The following is a 19,247-nucleotide window of genomic DNA, read 5'->3' on the forward strand; positions in this document are numbered from 1 at the left end:
CCCAGTTTGTTTGCAGTCACAAACGACAACCTAATAAGGCAAACAGTTACTCAAAGGGGAACTCACGAGTATCCCATTACGGATGCACATATATTCAAGACGGCCACATGGCCTTTTCCTGCATAGCATTTCCATTAAACGCACGGAGCAGCCATGCCCAGAAACCTGATACAGGACTGGAGAAACAAAGGCAGCTCATGTATTCATGTATAGAAGGATGGACACATGCCAGCATTAAAAAAAAAAACCTGTTGGAGGAGAACATCGTGGTTTGTTTTTGTCAATGGACAACTTCCAGGTAGACTGAGTGGCAGTTGACATGTCTGGCCTCAAAGAAAGCAAAGACGGCAAAGTGAGAATCAATTAAATGAGGATATGGCTATATGAGGTAAATACTGCACACAGAAGTAAAGTGTTGAAACATTAGGCAAGTAGAGAAAAAAACAAAGATGTTTGAAATATAAAACCAGCCGTGCTGCATATTTTAAGGTAATTCAGTGCATGCACTTCAAGCTAAATTGATGTTTCACCAATTGAGTGTGGAATGCATTGGCATGCCGAGACGATGCTTCACTGAATTGATTGCTTCAGGACTGATTCACATGTGAAAACTATTTTCTTACATCAAATTTATGAACTAATTCCGCGAGTGTCTTTGGCACTTTAATTCTTCAAGCCTACCTAGATTCTTTTTTTCCGTATCTTAATCTGTAATTTTGAGGGTTAAGTAAATACTTCAGTTTCCTGTGTGTAAACATAAGTCGTCAAATTATGCCACTAAACACATGTTGCAGTATTTCAGGTCATTTTCTGTTGTTGCAGTAATCATTTCTAAATCATGAAGATTGTATTCACTTAAACACAATTAGAAATTAAAACGGTGGTTGGAGAAACCTTGTTATTTACATACTGTAAGCCAATTCTATCAAGTCTGATCTTTTTCTCCTGAGTAACAGACAAATACTTTTCACTGACAGATTTATTCATAGGTTTTCTCAGTGAAGGCTGTAGTCATGCTTATAAAAGAAAAGAAACAGTTACAAAGACAAGGGCATGGATTGCAAGTTCATGTAATTAAATTAGATGGGTGAATTGGAGAGAAAAATGGTGCGGTATTTTATGGTTTTTCACCAACACCACAAAACATGAGCATGTGTATATTGTGCGTAGTTTTAACTGTGGACAGGCTGTGTCTACTTTTATTTTATTTTCAATAAATCACAACTTCTAAAAAGCTCAAAGCAAATAATGGGGACAATCAAATCAGATAATGAATACGGGGTGGAATGACGCAGTATCAGGTTTCTTAATTGAACAAAGACAGGCAGCCCCAGCTGTTGTCAGAGAATTAGGTTTCAGACCCCACATTATTACCCCACACTGGATCTGATAGAAAAAACAGTCGCTCCGAGTCCACTCCAGAATGACACTCTGGCCTTGAACCAAGCTACTAGAACACAAAGGCTCTGTTTTGCTCCACATCTGCGATTGATGTTTTACTGCTATATCTGAGCACCTAATGGCATCCCTAATCAATTAAAGATGGAGTTTACGGGGATATTTCTGCTGATTAAAAACAGAGCCAATTTACAGAGACATTTTTCCGCTACCGCACGTAGTACAAAAGTGGGGCTTTCATCCATCCAATTAATGTGTGTCTCTGTAATGTTATTATATTGCTCTCGTTTAGTGGGCTTTTCCACTCTCTCTTTGAAGATCTCCTTGACTTGTAGTGTTTGGCCTCCAATAATAGGCACCGTTAGGAACATGATGGGCATCTTCATTAAGCAAAGCTGATAAAGAGGGGCCACTGTGGGTGACTGGCAGCAAAACATTTTGGACACACACTTACTGCACAAACTTCCAGGGGAAAAAAGGAGTCCTATCTCGTGTCAATAGCCACGAAATACACAACAGCTTTTATTATCAGAGAAGTGGGGGAGAACTATAGGTTTATTTCACACAGCTCACAGTCTGTACTATGTAATAAACTAAAACCTTGGAAACAAGAAGATATGTTGAAAACCTCAAACGTTTTTATGCCTGTGGATCATATGCCACAGATAAATGTTTAAAGTCTTTTATCTGAATTTTTCTTGCAACCCACTGTGTCTGCAACCATGTGGCTCTGATTTGATTAGACGTTCTGCTGCAAAGAGCAATGCTATGATTTGGGGAAGATGTGGGGAGGTTGCGAGAACAGGTCAGGCCTTGTAAATCCCTTTCCCTTTTCATTGTAAAAATCAGTTTTCCCGCAGCGCAAACTCTCACAAGAGGGCCTGAACCAGTTGGCCGTATACCATGCAGCCTCCCAAACTTGCAGCCACTGCTCCCCTCCTTTGGGCTTCTGACCATTTATGAGTTGCAGAGACATCTTACAGGGAGAGGCCCATATTTGCATGTACTTTTAGCGTGCTGGCAGACATCCCCGTTTCCCCAGCTGCAAGGGATTGTGGGCTTTACATTTAAAAAGATTTTCCAATGCAGTAAAGCTACGAAAGTGAGATTTCAGTTGATCAAGCTTTAAACCAGCTGTATTGGAAGAGACTAGGGGCTCTAATACACTCATACAAACACCAAACTAATTCTAAATTGGGCTTGTTAGAGGTTTGAATTGTTTTCGGGGCTACCAGTGGATGGGGTTTAAATGTAGGCCAACTTGTTAAATTTGTAGAAAAACTAAATGCAATGCAGATTGGTGTACAAGTAGAAAATTTCCAATAGGAAATTAAAAGCATTTATAGGTTTTGAATAATTATGGTACTTTGTACAACTTTCCCAGAGTTTTAAAGGGGAAGAACCATTCTTAAGAAAGGTGAAAAGACAGCAAATGGTAATAAAATATATTTTCCTTTAGTGGGCTGTGCTTTATATGGGGCAAAATAAAAAAAAAATATATAAGTCTTTTTTTATAAAAATTGTGCTGAACATTTGCACACTGTCAGAAATGTCATCTTACATTACAGAAAAAAAGTCCTTTAGTAAGGGTAAAACAGCCATTTCAATTGGTAAAAGCATTCCAGGCAGAATAAAGCCACAATTTTGAATCCACAGATTCGCTGTGGTCTTTCAGTCTCTCTGGGCCGATTAAGACTGAACAGATAATATTCGAGTTGTCTGCTGCAGCCGTGTAGATTGAAGCCTTTCACGTGTACAGGCGTGGGTCAACGCTGCAGTTTAATCAGCAGGCAGCGTATCTGCATTTAAACAACTTCCAAATGGGCAAGAAGAAAATCTCCACAAACCACAGGTTGCATGTCAATATTATTCAAAGTTGGAAAACAAGTGTGGACTGTGGCTGTCTTTTTTCCATTAAGGCAAGGCTTTAGTGGTAGTTTAGATTGCACAATACTGTGGAAAGTAAAATAAACAGAAGTAAAAAAAATATATATAATATATAAATATATAATATATAAATATATAATATATAAGACCAGAGACCAGGATTGCTTGAAGCAATTTCTCTCCAGGGGAATTTTGTCCCTCTACCCAGAGAGAAAGAATAAATATTTAGTATAAAGCATATGGACTAGATGTGAGAGATTTTTTTGAAATGATCTATAGTTATAAATCATCAGTATATTGTTCAGCATAATATCCTGAATATTTGCAGTTGGTTGCTACGTGATTTTCATGGCTTTCTGAGTAGGTGAGATAATCTGAGCTTTTGAACATTAAATCAGCACATTATGCAAATGTACCAAAACACAGAATGATCACTTTTGCTGCTTGACAGAAAATAAAAAATTGCCTCTTTCAAGCACATCAAAGGTTTTAGGCCTTCTCAAGAAAAACAGGCTCTTCTGCAAATTGGATTAGCATTACATTTTTGTTGCCAGTGTTTTTATACAAATGCATGCTCAGATACTAGGGGGAATCCTCCTGCCTAAATAACTGCATGACTATTTTGAGTTGACAAGCAGTCTTATAAAAATATGTGACATTTTAATCCAGCCGTCATTCTTGTTTTAGAAGGAAAAGCTGGTTTATTTATGTTTGTTGTTTTTTTTTTTAAAACCAATGTGCTGCATTGTTATTTTGATTAACAACAGTGACTTTTTGGCCCGACATTAAGGTCATCCAGTCCTTTGCAGTGTGGGGCTGCTGCAATGAGCGGTGAACAACAGACAGGATTATAAAAGATCATCTATGCTTATAAAGGTCCCAACCCCAAATTACAGATAAAACCCTCAAGAGGATGATAGAAGTCGAGTTTTTATGATCTGCATCGTCTATGTGAGAAAATCTAGGCTAAGCATTAAAAAAAAAAGAGTTGCATTAGTACAGAGTTAGTGGGGGTGGGAGCTTATGTTCAGATGAAAAGACAGTTCCAAGACCGTTTCTGAGACAATAACAACTGTGTTTTGCATCAATCTTCAAAGAAATGTCAATGGAAATTTTAATGCGCTTGGCAAACCTAAAGGGGTGAGAAAGACGAGCAGTCCATGAGGAGAAGTAAGAGAGGGAGGGCTGTCATTGAGCTTATCACAGATTCATCTGCTTAATTGATGAAAGTAACTCTATAAATTTTACAGAAAAGTTAATAAATTAAAAGCAGCGCTCTTTGAACCACTCTTGGATATAGCAAGTAAACAAATGACTACATTAAAGTAAATTCAGTTGTTTAGAAATTTCAGGATGCGGTTAAAGCACTTAATGATAATTAATTGTGCATTTGTATTTACTCTCTTTTACTGCACACTAAGCTGAAAGATCGCGGCCTTTCAACCTTAATTAATAACCAAACAATGTGCATTTTCTACTCCTCTCTGTTGCACATGTACAAAGCAGCAAATCTTTGTGTAATGTACTCACTGAAAGGGGAACAAAGCTCACTAAATGATTTATTAATAACAGTAATTAGATAACTAATTTTGATGTTTTGTGGTCTAATTATCTTCCAGGAAGTCCTAATTAAATTCAGATTCCTTGTACAAACTATAAAAAGAAATCTAAAGAATCTCTCTGTCAACCCTGCACACCGCTTACAACATATTTAGTTTCTAAACATATCTTAATGTTTGTCAGCTGTAATATTTCTTTGTATATACGCTGCTCGGTATCATCATAAATTCTGTGCATGTGTTTGGCTGGCTGGATACCAAAGCAGCTTTGCTCTAAAGGTTCTGTCAGTGCTGAGCTCCAGGTGCCTGCTGAGGCCTCCTGTCTGTCTGCAGGGCTGACCTACGCTGGCACTCACCATATGTGCCCTTCTCGTCACCTTCTGTCACAGTCGTACTGAACAATGTATGTTGGCAATCCTCACCTGACTCTCAGTCGGTCTCTTTATCATTTAGTCAACAGCTTTGACACTTTCAGATATTTTCAGCTCAACCTTGCTAAACATTTTCTCGGATTACTTTATAACAAGGCCAGTCTAACTTCATACTCTTGACTACTCTAAAGACAAACAAGCAAAATTCATCTTGTGCCATTGCTATGTTTATTATACCTGGTGTCATGAGGATACAAAAGATGTATTATGCCAGATGCAGATTTCTTGATTGTCAATACTTTATCAAGGGTTTGCAAAGTTATATTTTGCAGATTTTCATTAGATAATATTACACAAATATATTGTGCCTTGATTTTAGAGCTGTGAAAAAGAAATACATTTTTTTTATTTTTCAGCCGGTGTCGTGAACTATAGGTCAAAAGGATAGTGGCCACATTTGGCTTTCTAGTAGCTATTTTGGCAGCTCCACCTGGCTTTACACCAGTGCTCCACTGAAGCAGCAAAGTCCCTGGTAGCCTGGTTACAGTGAACCTGAGCAATTTGAGGCATAATTAACTCATAAATCTTCCCTAGACCATATGAAAAGGCTGAACCTGATTACACCCCCCGTCCTCAGCATAATGTGAGAATCCACAATCAATCAGCTAGTCTGATAAGAAAGCAATTCAGGTTCTGTGCTTAATAATTTTAAACAGCAGCTCACCTTGAGCGAATGAAATGTCTAAACAAATATGTCCTCTGAAATTTAATATACAAAATCACCACAAAGAGCAAGACTGAATGTGCAAAGATCAAATTTATCTGTTGAGCAAGGCTGAATTCACTCAGAGCACATTATATATATGTTGCCCTCAGGTAGTGGATGATCTCTATTCAGAGTCCTGAAATTGATGATATAGCAAGTCTACAGACAGAAATAAAATGATTCATTGCCTTGGCCATCAACGTGTCTTCACAATCTTAGCTGTAGTCCTTGCCATTTATAGCAAACTCACTTCTTTAGTAAAATCACACACTAAATCACATATGCCCATGAAGACCATTTCCACCCATGTTGTGTGTAGGCAGAGCTATGAATGTTGACAACTGCTAGCAGCACTTACATAGATGGAGGATCTGGCCTAGAATCATGCAATTGCTTCCATGTGTCTGGAACATTTAGAATAATTCCAATATGCAATGTGCCTCTTGATTGCTTCCCTAAATTGTCTATGTGTTAAGCCGTGAGAACAGAAAAGAAAGCAACAAAAAAAAGTAGTTGGACTGCTCCCAAAAGAAAATTTAGACTGATAGAGGTCCAATATTATCATTACAGTAATGGTTAATGAACGATATTTACCTTTATTAGATAATTCTGTATTCTTTTGAAACAGTGAAAATACTGCAGCATTTACATGGCTTGTCTACTTCATCCCACAATCCTGCACTGCATCACTATCACTGACAGATTCCTAAACAACTACCACATGGTCAACCTCCTCACTTCCCCCTCCTAAAACACATACCCAAACAGCAGCAAGATTGAAATAAGCATCAGTTATTATTATTGGCCCAGTTTTACTTGTGGGACCAATACTGGGATGTTTAAAAAAATTACAACATTGGCTGATCTATAAAACATCACCTTATCAAGCAAGAAGATGATTTCTTTAAGAGGTTAAGGCTCCCTGGAATATCAATAAAATAGTGCAAGTCTGACCTGATAATAGGTCAAGCAATTCCCCAGGTTGAAATATGTTGTCTAAAGGAAAGCAAAAAGAAGGTATAAGAGTAAAACAATGAAACAGTTTCCAGAATACAGAGTTGGAACCAGGTTTAGATTCACTATATAAAAAGACACAGTCTCTCTTAATGTCTGTAATACATGTAGATTAAATCTTGGGTCAGTTTAGATGACACAAAATAATTGTACTTGCTAAATGATATTTAGAGAGGCAATATTTGCCTTTATTTAATTTGGGGAAGTTCATATAATTATGTCAGGACTTTGCAAACTTCTTATAGATTAAAAGAACATATAATAATTTCTAGATGACTGAAGGTGTCACATTCATTTATTGAAACAATTCTACACAAGTAATATAAGAATGTTCAGCTATCATTCTGAACATTCTCAGGAGATACAATTTTATTTAGAGTGAAATGTTTTAATCATACCCATAACAAAAGTTAAACGTCTTCTGAAGATGTTAAGGTGAAATTGCAAAGAGACATTATCCAGTAGAATGCTGCATTAACATGGGTCAGGAAGAAGCCATGACTCCAGCAGTAACAGAAAAGGTAAGAAAACTGTTTGCAAATGCACTTAGGGACAAAAAAAAAAACATCAATTATCCAGGATTGTCTGATGAAATTACAATTAAAGTGTTTGGCCTTTACTACCATTGTTAAATTAGAAGAAAAACAGGAAGCTTAAAAGCCGTTCCAACTGTGAAGGAGGGGACGGCAGTATCATGTTGTGTTGGGATTTTATTGGCTGAGGGTCTGATTAAGTTCACAAAATAGATGCCAGTGTATGTAGATATCAGGCTCCGATTGCACTTGCAATACAAATAAAAGAAGGCACAATGAGTCAGGAGAAATGTGATCTTATCCTTAAAGGAAAAGGCTACCATTTTCTCAGTTTCTCATATTACCATAGCTATAAAGTGAATCATCCTAACCCTGTCCAGATTTGTGATTTCTTCCTTGTGTCATCTTTACAAGGAAGAAGAAAATAAACAGCGAGTGGAAATTGTGTGGATGAAAATGTGTTTTTGGTGTCAGAGGCCAGCAGAAAAAGGGCAGATAGGTGAGATGATAGGAAGGCAACAGCAGCTCAGATAATTCATGGGAACCGCAGTATGAGCAATACTGCCTTTGAATGCACAACATGCACAACACACTGAACCTTAAATAAGACAGCAACAGAAGACCAAGCTAGTATACTAAACTTCATACTCCTCTCAGCTGTGAACAGGAAACTGAGCTCACAATTTGCACAAGCTTAGGCCCCGGGGAAGACCCAGGACACGCTGGAGGGACTATGTCTCTCAGCTGGCCTGGGAACGCCTTGGGGTTCCCCCGGAGGAGCTGGAAGAAGTGGCTGGGGAGAAAGAAGTCTCGGCCTCCCTTCTGAAGCTGCTGCCCCCGCGACCCGACCCCGGATAAGCAGAAGAAAATGGATGGATGGATGGATAAATGCAAGTGTTCCAAAACTATCTAAAGTATGTCAGTTCTAAGACTTTACGTAATAAATCCGTGGAATAAAAAATTTAGACCTTCTTCCTTGTGTGTAGTGTCATATAATGTATGCATACCACATACTGCTAGAAATGTTTTATGAGAGACAAGTGTTAAATCACTGCACTCACCTGTCAAGCACATTTAACTTCATACTGATACTCCAAATAGACAGACACCACAGTCCATGACAAAAAGCATGAAGCTTTGAACTTCGCAAGACACCTTAAGCTAGTTTATCGTCAGAAGCAGAGTAGCAGTTTATAGACATAGCAATGCCAACATGGATAAGCAAACTGTGAGTCATATTAAAAAAAACAAAAAACAGCTAGGGACACATTTCAAGAGTCTGGTAAGCACAAGATGCAAGTTTTTCCAAATTACTCATATGCTTATAAAAGAAATTTAAACACCTTCAGGGAAAGAATTTGCTTTGTGTGACATACAGTGTGTAATTAAGCACTATATTTTCAGAGGAAATCATGCCCTTCATTACAGAGGCACTGTCACCAACCACCCACAGAGGTCGGTTGAGCCTGAAGGTAAAGGAGTGGAGTGTGTTTGATTGGATGCAAAGTAGTAAGTTTCCCTTTTCCCACACACCAAAAAGTTATTGCTTAGCAATCCATAAGACATTTTTAATTTGCTCACCCACATTACCAGGTTTGTCTGTTATTGTGACAAGCTCATGGTCATAAGTAACAAGCTCCTAACATAGAATGTCTAGAATTGTGAGACTTTTGTTGTTGTTTGTCTTAGATAGAGAAATAGGACAGAATTGCCTGAGGTAATTAAGGATGACATGATGTTTATGTAACCTCCAAACCTCACAACCCAGAAGCAATTATTGGCTCCTGGTCCCCATGACCCCAGTTCTGTAGCATTTTGCATCGCAAAACCGCAATCCTGTGTCCTAAGAGTTAGCAGGGTACAGGGTGATGGGGGAGGTGGGAACACTGAGTGGGGGCGAGCAAGAGTTGAGTTCTTTTCACAGCTCGCTCTGACGGGAACTATTGCTGTCTAATATGGAGTGACGGGCACTTCAGTGGAGAGGGCGTAGAGCCCCCCAATTTCCGCCAGGTCCCCTCAGCAGGAGCAGCAGAGAAGCCAAGGGTTGGGGTGGCAGACTTATTGTGGCCCAGTGAGTTGGAGTGGGGCATGGGGCCTCATTACAACGCTTAACTGCACTCACAGGCCCTCATTAACCCACCACACCAGTGACTCAAATCAAAACAGACAAAAAAAAAAAGAGGGTCAGTGCGTGAATAAAAGGTTCTATTCGAGCTGTAGCATTGTAACTGAGTGCGTTATGGCATTTTTAAACAACCAGCCCCCAGTAAACATTTAATTCTAGAACAATGTGTCAATTTAAGTATAAAAATGTCCTATGTAAATGATTCATTTGCTTCCTTTTCAAGCAATTGTAAATTTCTTGTTAGACTGATTCTGTGCTGGCTTTGGATTATATGAGGATGGGGTTAATCAATCTAATAAAACTAAATAAAACCAGTTCACAATAATTCAGATAATTAATCTTTACTGATGACCACCCTATCTTTTTATCCAGTCTTCATCTATCTATGCATTCCCCTCAGCTGCATACAAATAGCCCTGGACAAATTGCAAATTCAGTAAAATCAGCCCACTCAAAATGCCTATGGACAGACAGTTGACCAGTTATATGCATGTACACTTATCAGCCACTTTATTATGTACACCTGATTAAGAGCTTGCTCACACATAGCACTGCAATTTCATTGACTGCCATTTCAGTCAATGAAATGGCAGCAATTCAAAGCATTCAGGAATGTGAAGATGACCAGCTAAATGTATTTGCTGATATCCTGGGACTATCATGTCTTTCTTTCTTACACAGATTGGCCCCAGAAGCTGAAAACACCCAGATAACAATGGAGTTTAAACTTGAAAACATGGAACCAACCTGCTTTGTATCAACAGTGCAGTGTTGTAATACTATGGGAAACATTTTTTAGCACACTTTCCATCAGTCTTCATAGCCATTGTACAACAATATTTGTTAACAAGTGGCTAGTGGTGTCAGTGAAGGCATTGTTGATGCAAAACAGTCAATGCTTTAGTAATGTATTTTGATATTGAAATGCATACTAAAGACAAAGCCAAAAGCTGAACTGCACTGGCCAGTTACTCCTGAAGAGATCACATCACTACTAACAGAGATATTTTAAGTCTAACTCTTCAGTCAAGTGTTGTAGTTATTTAACAGTATCAAGAGAGTAGACAGCTGCTGGATAGCACTTAGCTCCCTGGTCTAAAGTACGTAGTGATGAGGTCACACATTAAAGACCAGCAGGCCATCACATTCTGTCCGTCACATCATCAGCAGTGCTCTGTTTCCCATTTTATAGCCCTTAATCTGCATACATCACCATAGAAAAGAGAAAAGAAGCAGACTTCGAGGGGGCTTTTGCACAACACATTATGTACATGTGGAGAAATATGTGTGATGAAAATTGTGCAGGGCATAAGCAATGGAAGAGTTACAGGAGTGGGGAAGAAAAAAAGGGGAAAACCACATGGCGAAGGCAAAGCGCTGAAGAAGACAGATGGACCTACTTACCAGCCTGGTTAGTGGTAATGTTGACTGAGGCGTACTGAGGAGAGTAGGGGCTCTGATCTGACACCCCGTTGACAGCCTGCACCTCAAACGTGTACTGTGTGTGGGCCAACAGGTCACTAATGTACACCCGACTTTTTGTCAGGCCAAGCTGACGGGGTAAAAACTGAACATTGTCCCCACACCGGGTGCACCCGCCGCGGCCTCCGCCACAGCTCTTGCAGATGATGTTGTAGACTACATCCTCACGACCTCCAGAATCTCGAGGTGGCATCCACTCCAGCATCACAGAGGTTTCATTCACACTTGAGATCACGGTCTGTGGAGCTGAGGGCACAGCTAGAAAACAAGGAAGATTTATAGTCTCAACATTTAGTTAGGTAAATGCGCAGAAAAAATAGCAAAGTATTTTGATCAAAATGTTGTGCAGTGAATCTTGTGCACCAGATATAATTTTCCTCCCACTTCACAATTATGCGTGACTGTGTTGGTGTACCACATTAATTCCCAATAAGATACATCTAAGTAAGTAAATGTAAAAGTGTGAGAAACAGTGTGTGAATAATTTTGAAGACACGGTATTGCATGCACTTTTATTTCATTGTAATTGCCTTTGTAATATTATTTAAAGGCAAATGAGCAAAGTCATGATGCTTAATTGGACCCTACTTATCCAAATACAGTATGTTCTCAAACACTGGGTGTTCATCGAAATATTTTATAGTGGCTCAAGTTGGCCAGTTATTTTTCCCATTTAGCTAATAAAATACATTAAAAATTAAACTTTCTGAGCACATATGTTCAGTTCCAATTTGGCATTATCAAACCCGAATCATGATCAACGAAAACAATTTTATTCAGCTTTTCAAATTCACTCTTTAAGAGTATTTTCATGTAGTTAAATTGAAGGCAAAGCTGTCTTTCCTATGTCTTTCAACAAAACTTTGTTCAAAGGCAGGGGGGTCTGACTAAGACTCTGGCGAAAGTCATGAAAAACTGATATAGAAAAAAAAAATGATTGTAGCTCATGTCAGTGCAACATTTGGGAAATCTGGAGGATGTGTTGTGCCCTTGACAGTGTGAAGGGTATAATTGCTATCTCTTCTTAGACAAACCCGTAACAGGAGAGGAATTCCACCAGCTTGTCTGTATAGCCTCTTAGAGTTGACTGCATTCCAGGCTTGCAGTGCCTTTTCCCTTGAGATGCCCATTTACACTCTCATTTTCAAAGTTGATCTCCACTTTGTCAAGTGCTTTCCTAACATCTTTTTTTTACATTTTTTTTTGTTTAATGGAGAACAGCATAGCGGCTAAGAGAGACCTACACTTTTCTATTGAGACATTCTTAGCAGGGCGGAAACTTCCACATGTTGCTGCGTGTTGAGTGGCAGGGCAAACAAACAAACAGTGAAAACTGTTTATCTTTTAAGGCCATGTGCACCTAATTACAGGTGCTGGTCATAAAATTAGAATATTGTGATAAAGTTCATTATTTTCCATAATGTCATGATAAAAATTAAATTGTCATATATTTTAGATTCATTGCACACCAACTGAAATATTTCAGGTCTTTTATTGTTTTAATTTTGATGATTTTGGCAAACAGCTCATGAAAACCCAAAATCCCTGTCTCAAAAAATTAGAATATTATGAAAAGGTTCTCTGAACGAGCAATAAAAATAATCATCTGAATCAACAAAGTAACTCTAAACACCTGAAAAAGATTCCTGAGGCCTTTAAAAACTCCCAGCCTGGTTCATTACTCAAAACCGCAGTCATGGGTCAGACTGCTGACCTGACTGCTGTCCAGAAGGCCATCACTGACATCCTCAAGCAAGAGGGTGAGAAACAGAAAGAAATTTCTGAACGAATCGGCTGTTTGCAGAGTGTTATATCAAGGCACCTCAGTGGGAAGTCAGTAGGAAGGAAAAAGTGTGGCAGAAAACGCTGCACAACGAGAAGAGGTGACCGGACCCTGAGGAAGATTGTGGAGAAGGGCCGATTCCAGACCAAATTAAATTTTCATCTCCATAAAACTTTTCAGCAGATGGAAGCATGAAGTGCTCCAAAATCTTCTGATAGCTGCTGCATTGATCCTGCCCTTGATAAAACCCAGTGGACCAACACCAGCAGCTGACATGGCACCCAGACCATCACTGACTGTGGGTACTTGACACTGGACTTCTGGCATTTTGGCATTTCCTTCTCCCCAGTCTTCCTCCAGAGTCTGGCACTTTGATTTCCGAATGACATGCAAAGTTTGCTTTCATCCGAAAAAAGTACTTTGGACCACTGAACAACAGTGGTCCAAAGTGCTGCTTCTCTGTAGCCCAGGTCAGGCGCTTCTGCCGCTGTTTCTGGTTCAAAAGTGGCTTGACCTTTGACCTGGGGAATGCGGCACCTGTAGCCCATTTCCTGCACACGCCTGTGCACGGTGGCTCTGGATGTTTCTACTCCAGACTCAGTCCACTGCTTCCCCCAAGGTCTGGAATCGGCCCTTCTCCACAATCTTCCTCAGGGTCCGGTCACCTCTTCTCGTTGTGCAGCGTTTTCTGCCACACTTTTTCCTTCCTACTGACTTCCCACTGAGGTGCCTTGATATAACACTCTGCAAACAGCCGATTTGTTCAGAAATTTCTTTCCGTTTCTCACCCTCTTGCTTGAGGATGTCAGTGATGGCCTTCTGGACAGCAGTCAGGTCAGCAGTCTGACCCATGATTGCGGTTTTGAGTAATGAACCAGGCTGGGAGTTTTTAAAGGCCTCAGGAATCTTTTTCAGGTGTTTAGAGTTACTTTGTTGATTCAGATGATTATTTTTATTGCTCGTTCAGAGAACCTTTTCATAATATTCTAATTTTTTGAGACAGGGATTTTGGGTTTTCATGAGCTGTTTGCCAAAATCATCAAAATTAAAACAATAAAAGACCTGAAATATTTCAGTTGGTGTGCAATGAATCTAAAATATATGACAATTTAATTTTTATCATGACATTATGGAAAATAATGAACTTTATCACAATATTCTAATTTTATGACCAGCACCTGTATAGTAGACGTGTCCTCCAGGACTAACAAGATAAACAGTTCCACTCCGCCCACAACATCCTAAATCTGAATCGATCACTTTTTATTTAACCTCTTTTTAATTGGCTGCAATTAACAGATCTCTTGCACTGGAAGAAAGCCCAATGGAGTGCTCTTCTTGGAGTCTCTCTGAAACACAACTCCTCTTTGGCATCTCCTTCTGAGGGAGGAGGACTAATATCCCTCCCATTAGCTGGCGGGCCTCTCTGATGGGCCTGTTTTCTTGCTTTAATCAGACCAGGCCCTGCTGCGCTTAATACGGGTGACGTGACGCTGCTGCTTTCTCATTCACAACAGCTGCTCAACTCCCAGACCCAGGCTTATGCAAATCTCCTTTGTTGGAGACCATCAAATCTTTTCCCTTCTCTCCCTTTTCAACAGGCTAAGAGGGAGTTTAAGGGAAAAAACACAACTGAAACACTGAAAGGTGCTTATTTTTCCTAACTCTCCCCTAGAGCACTAATTCTCCTTCCCTCCACACCCCTTTTCTTTCCGGATAAAATTCCTGGTTTCTTCTTTTATAGCTGTCTGTCCTTCATCCTTCCCCCCCACCCCCTACCTTAGTGTTGCTTCGCTCTATCCATCCATCTGCCTTTTTCTTCTCCCATATCAGCGTTAGTCTCAAATTCTAATTCTGATTCAAACGGCTTCATTGGCATCACAAGGGAACGCTTCACCCCGGCTCATTCTCTGAGACTGACCCTTCACAAAGCTACGTGCCCTGGCCCACTAACCTCCAGTCTGGTTTGGAGTAGGGACTGTGTGATGTTGAGGGAGGGCAGCCGAGCCTTGTCTGCCAGGTCAGATCTGTGGACAGCCACACTTTGAGCATGTCAGCATTATGTTTGTGCGAGGGGCAGCTCTGACAGGGTTTCTCTGTTCAAAGCTGTGCAGATGACTATCATCCTTTGATCTCAGAAACTTCTACTTGCGGGTGAGAAATGTGCGTGTCAAAGACTTCATATCTGAAACTAAAGAATAACTGCTCATGTCTGGATAGTTTGTGGAGATGACTTGAATGCTGAGCAACTATAATGAAAATGGAAACCCATACGTACTTGTGCATGGCATCTGCAGAGGATCAGAGTCAGTACGATAGTATCCATTGCGACAAACGCAGTTGATGGCGCCCTCACTTGTGGTACGGCTGTTGATGGGACACTGCATACAGGACTCATCGCCTTGAGTAGGCTTGAAAAATCCTGATGGACAGGCTGAAGACAGAGGACAAAAAGAAAAATGTAGTCATTCTTAATAAATCTTTTTTTTTTTCCCACAAAAATAGAATACTGATGAAAATGCCAGGATAAATATTGTACAGTGAAAAACAGATGTTTACATACACTCTATAACAAAATTAAAACTGACATTAAATCTAAATTTTATGTGTTTATGTTAGCTGAAATGACTAACAAAAACATAAAATTTATAATTGCTAAAGGCTAGAACGATGTGGACACTTCTTTCTTCTTTTTTTACTTCTTGTTTTGAATTTACAAGAAATTAAGAGCATCTGGGGAGTCCCAGATCATGAAGACATGGCTTTGTAAGCCTTTGATTAAGACCAATTTGCAACATTTTAGTTAATTGGTTGCAGACCCGTGGATGCATTTTAAGACAGATCTCAAACATGCTGCTTGTGTGACATCATGAGAAAATCTAAATAAATCAAGCAGAGTATCAAAAGGAGAATTCTGGACCCCTGAATGCCTTGTTCATCATTGGATTCAATTATGAAATGTCTGAAGGTGTTACACTCAACTTTTCAAACAATTATAAACAAACACAACAAAGGAATGTCCAGCCGTTATGCTGCTCAGGAAAGTAGCATCTGTGGTTCTGCGTTCCACAGATGAACATGTTTTGGCTTGTAACGTTAACATCAAACCCCGAACAAAAGCCAAAGAGCTTGTGAAAAAGCTGACTAAAGCTGGTAAGACAGTGTCATTATCCACAATGAACCAAGTCATGTACAGGCAGCACTAAAAGGCCACTCAGAGGAAAAAGCCATTACTCCAAAAGCAACATAAGAGCCATATTGTACTTTGCAACTGCCATTCATTTCTTTATTGTCCCACATAGGGAATTTTGGTGAGCGGCAGCAGTCAGAGACAGTAATGGCATAATCCACACATGTCAACACAATTACCACACCACATGCATTCTGGGAAAAAGACGTAAATTTTTGAAGACATGTTGTGTCTGATGAAACTAAACTAAATCCAATCTGTGAAGTATGGCGGTGGCAGTGTAATGTCGTTAGAGTTAGCTGCAGGAGCAACTGATGCGCTTCCATAAATCATGACGTAAGAATGACATATGGAAATATTGACGGAATCTCTCACCACTCGGCCATGAAGTTTAAAGCTTCAGATCAAATGGGTCTTCTAAATGGTAAATGATCCAAAGCTTAGTATCAATGTCGCAAGTTGACTCTTTGTAGACACATAAACATAAAAACATGTAAGTTTGCTTTGAATTATTCACGGTGCTGCGGTTGTCTGAGAAATATCCGAAGCATTCTGTTCCCACACAGGCACAGGCAGGGTAATCAAAACATACACCGCATTCAGCATTAAATACTGTAATTATGTGTGTGGATGAGTCATCTCTTCTACATAGGTGGTTTTGTTTGAGTGTTGCCATAAGATTCAGTTGCTGTTGTGATAATATTGGTGGTAGTAAAAAAGAACAAAAACAAAAAAAAAAAGAACTGTGCTTTTGGTGAAATCTGTTTATCCTTCACTGGTTTAAAAAAAGTAATAAAAAACTGACATTTGCACCTGCACCATGTCAAGAGCTTTTCTTGTAACTCGAGCCAAAGAGAAATCTATGGATTTGCTTCAGGTAATCTGGCTTCAACCTGCTCCACTGATGGAAAATGAAATATAGAGGTACTACTAAGACCGAGGTGTTGGAAATACAGCAACCTGAAAAAAAAAATGCACATGGGACATTGTGCGTGTCTGAAGTTAAAACCCCTTCAGGTATTTTGAAATACAGTTTCTTTTTCTTTGGCAGCTTTATAAAAAGTGGAATATGCAGCCAGATAAAAGGAGATGAGAAGGCGTTCTTATATACTGTTTGTCAATTCTTATATTTTACAACAACATACTAATATATAATTTTAATCTGAAATTTTCAAGGTAATATTTATCTACATCCTCTTATTGCTACTTGTACAACTTAAACACTATCACAACTATAACAGAAAATGTTATGGAACAAAATTTCTATATTTTGCAAATTTTTTCATTCTCTAACTGTAAATGCAATTACATTACAGACATAGCATTGGAGCATAAAAACACCAGTGAATAATACTAAACTACATTACCCACATAGCTTAGCATCAAAATACATAAATTAATCCACACATTGCTTCTGAAGAATATCCGTGAAGAACAAAGATTGACAGTAAGTAAAGATTCAGACGGGACTCTAAGGCACAGTTTGGCAAACCTGATATGCAACAGTTATAGTAAAGAAAACAGTAAACCTGTCGATGGAAGCGTTTGAACATGCAGGGTGTGGGTACTTAACGTGGAGCTCAAAAGTTAAATATTACAACACTGACACAGTTGGGCCCGGCCATCTGGCGCTGTGGCCCCTCAGTTTTTCTGAGTAACCCTGGCTCTTAAAGTCGAAGAATCAAAGAAAAAATATTTAAGCCATGGCTAAGCTATTAAAATACTACAAAGCTCATAAAACAGAAACATGTCAAGTTCTGAAAGATATGGGTATTTGTTTTACCCTGTTCAAGAAAATTACAGCCATAAGTTTAAAATAATTAGAAAGTACAATTATGAAGTTTTTACACCAGCCCAATTTCTTCAGTTTTTTGTTACTAAATATCTGAATTTATTTTAATATTCTAAACTCCTCACCAACTCATTTGTCTCTCATAAGGTCTGTCAGTTGTATTTGGAGGAAGCTGAAATCGAACCTACAACCTTCACAAGACAACTAATCTACCCAGAGTAACAGTCTGCTGTAACCCAGAACAGAAGGCAAATTTCATAGCCACTATTTAAAATCACGGGAAATACCCTGTGAGTAGTCATATTATTTAACATAACATAAGCCTAAACTGTGACAGTAAAAGATTTTATTTGGACTTTTGCCTTATTTAAAACTATGATATTACTAACACAATTGTAATAATCACATGCATAAGCTAATTCAAAGAATTTTTAAATGATCATCCAACAGTAAATAAACTGAGGCAGTGTGGATGTAGAGAAGCTAACCTAATTTTCTAACATATGATTATATCTAGTTATCCAAACTTAAAAGTTTATCTAAAAAGGCACACGTGACAATCTTAGTTAAATAGCAGAAGTGTCAACAGCAAAAAGTTACTCAAAATAAAATTCAAATAAAGTTAAAGATCTTTTCACAAAGTATTAGTGTTGACATGTTTTTCTTCTTCTATGATTGATGGAGAAAAAGGTTTGGGGGACTGAGAGAAACACGAGGCCTGGACATTCACACTGCCAGTCAACAGGGTCCATTAATGAGGCCCAGGCAACAGCTATGTGGGGAACTGGGATCAGACCAGTGAGGTCCATGAGAGTGTGGGGCTCCACGAATCAACACCATAGGAAACAGCAGAAAGAGGGAGTTGGGGCGGGAGTGTAAATGAAAACAAAGACATAAAATGGAAGAAGTTGGGAAATTTTTCATCCAAAGAATTAAGTGAATTACTGAGTCTGTATTAAATTAATGTGTGGTACCAGCATGCAGACTAGGCAAAACAAAACGAGGAATAACATTCAAATCTGGCTGTAGAGGAGACTGAATGAAAATAACTGACTATGCAGAGCCGCATGATGCCAGGCCATGACAGTGGTTGCATTTCTGTGGTTCCTGATGGATGACACACTAGTCCATAATTTAAATTTTCCCACTGAGATCCTAAACCAACAGACATTATTGTTTGTTCACTAAAGGCTGTAAAACTTTGTGTAAAAAACTACATGAAGAAATATTCTCTTAACAAGACATTACATTTTCTGGGACTGTTCAGTTTTATTTTTTCAGATAGATACAATTCCTCTATAAGACAACAGTAATTTAATGATTTGGGTATTTTTGTATATTTCTTCT

General features: G+C 39.0%; 1 protein-coding gene across 4 annotated transcripts in view; it reads right to left on the reverse strand.

Moving 5' to 3' along the window:
* ephb2b (eph receptor B2b) overlaps positions 1-19,247 on the reverse strand; it is a 129,815-nt gene that overhangs the window by 21,722 nt on the left and 88,846 nt on the right. For all 4 annotated transcript variants that reach the window (XM_015012588.2, XM_015012591.2, XM_015012589.2 and 1 more), the window contains exons 4-5: positions 15,197-15,352; positions 11,058-11,393 (exon numbers count right to left, since the gene is read on the reverse strand). In XM_015012588.2, coding sequence (XP_014868074.1) covers positions 11,058-11,393; positions 15,197-15,352 — 492 coding nt within the window. The remainder of the gene's footprint in view (positions 1-11,057; positions 11,394-15,196; positions 15,353-19,247) is intronic.

This window comes from Poecilia mexicana, unplaced genomic scaffold (genome assembly GCF_051168715.1).
Source record: "Poecilia mexicana isolate PSO_F unplaced genomic scaffold, ASM5116871v1 scaffold_5, whole genome shotgun sequence".
Classification (NCBI taxonomy): Eukaryota; Metazoa; Chordata; class Actinopteri; order Cyprinodontiformes; family Poeciliidae; genus Poecilia; species Poecilia mexicana.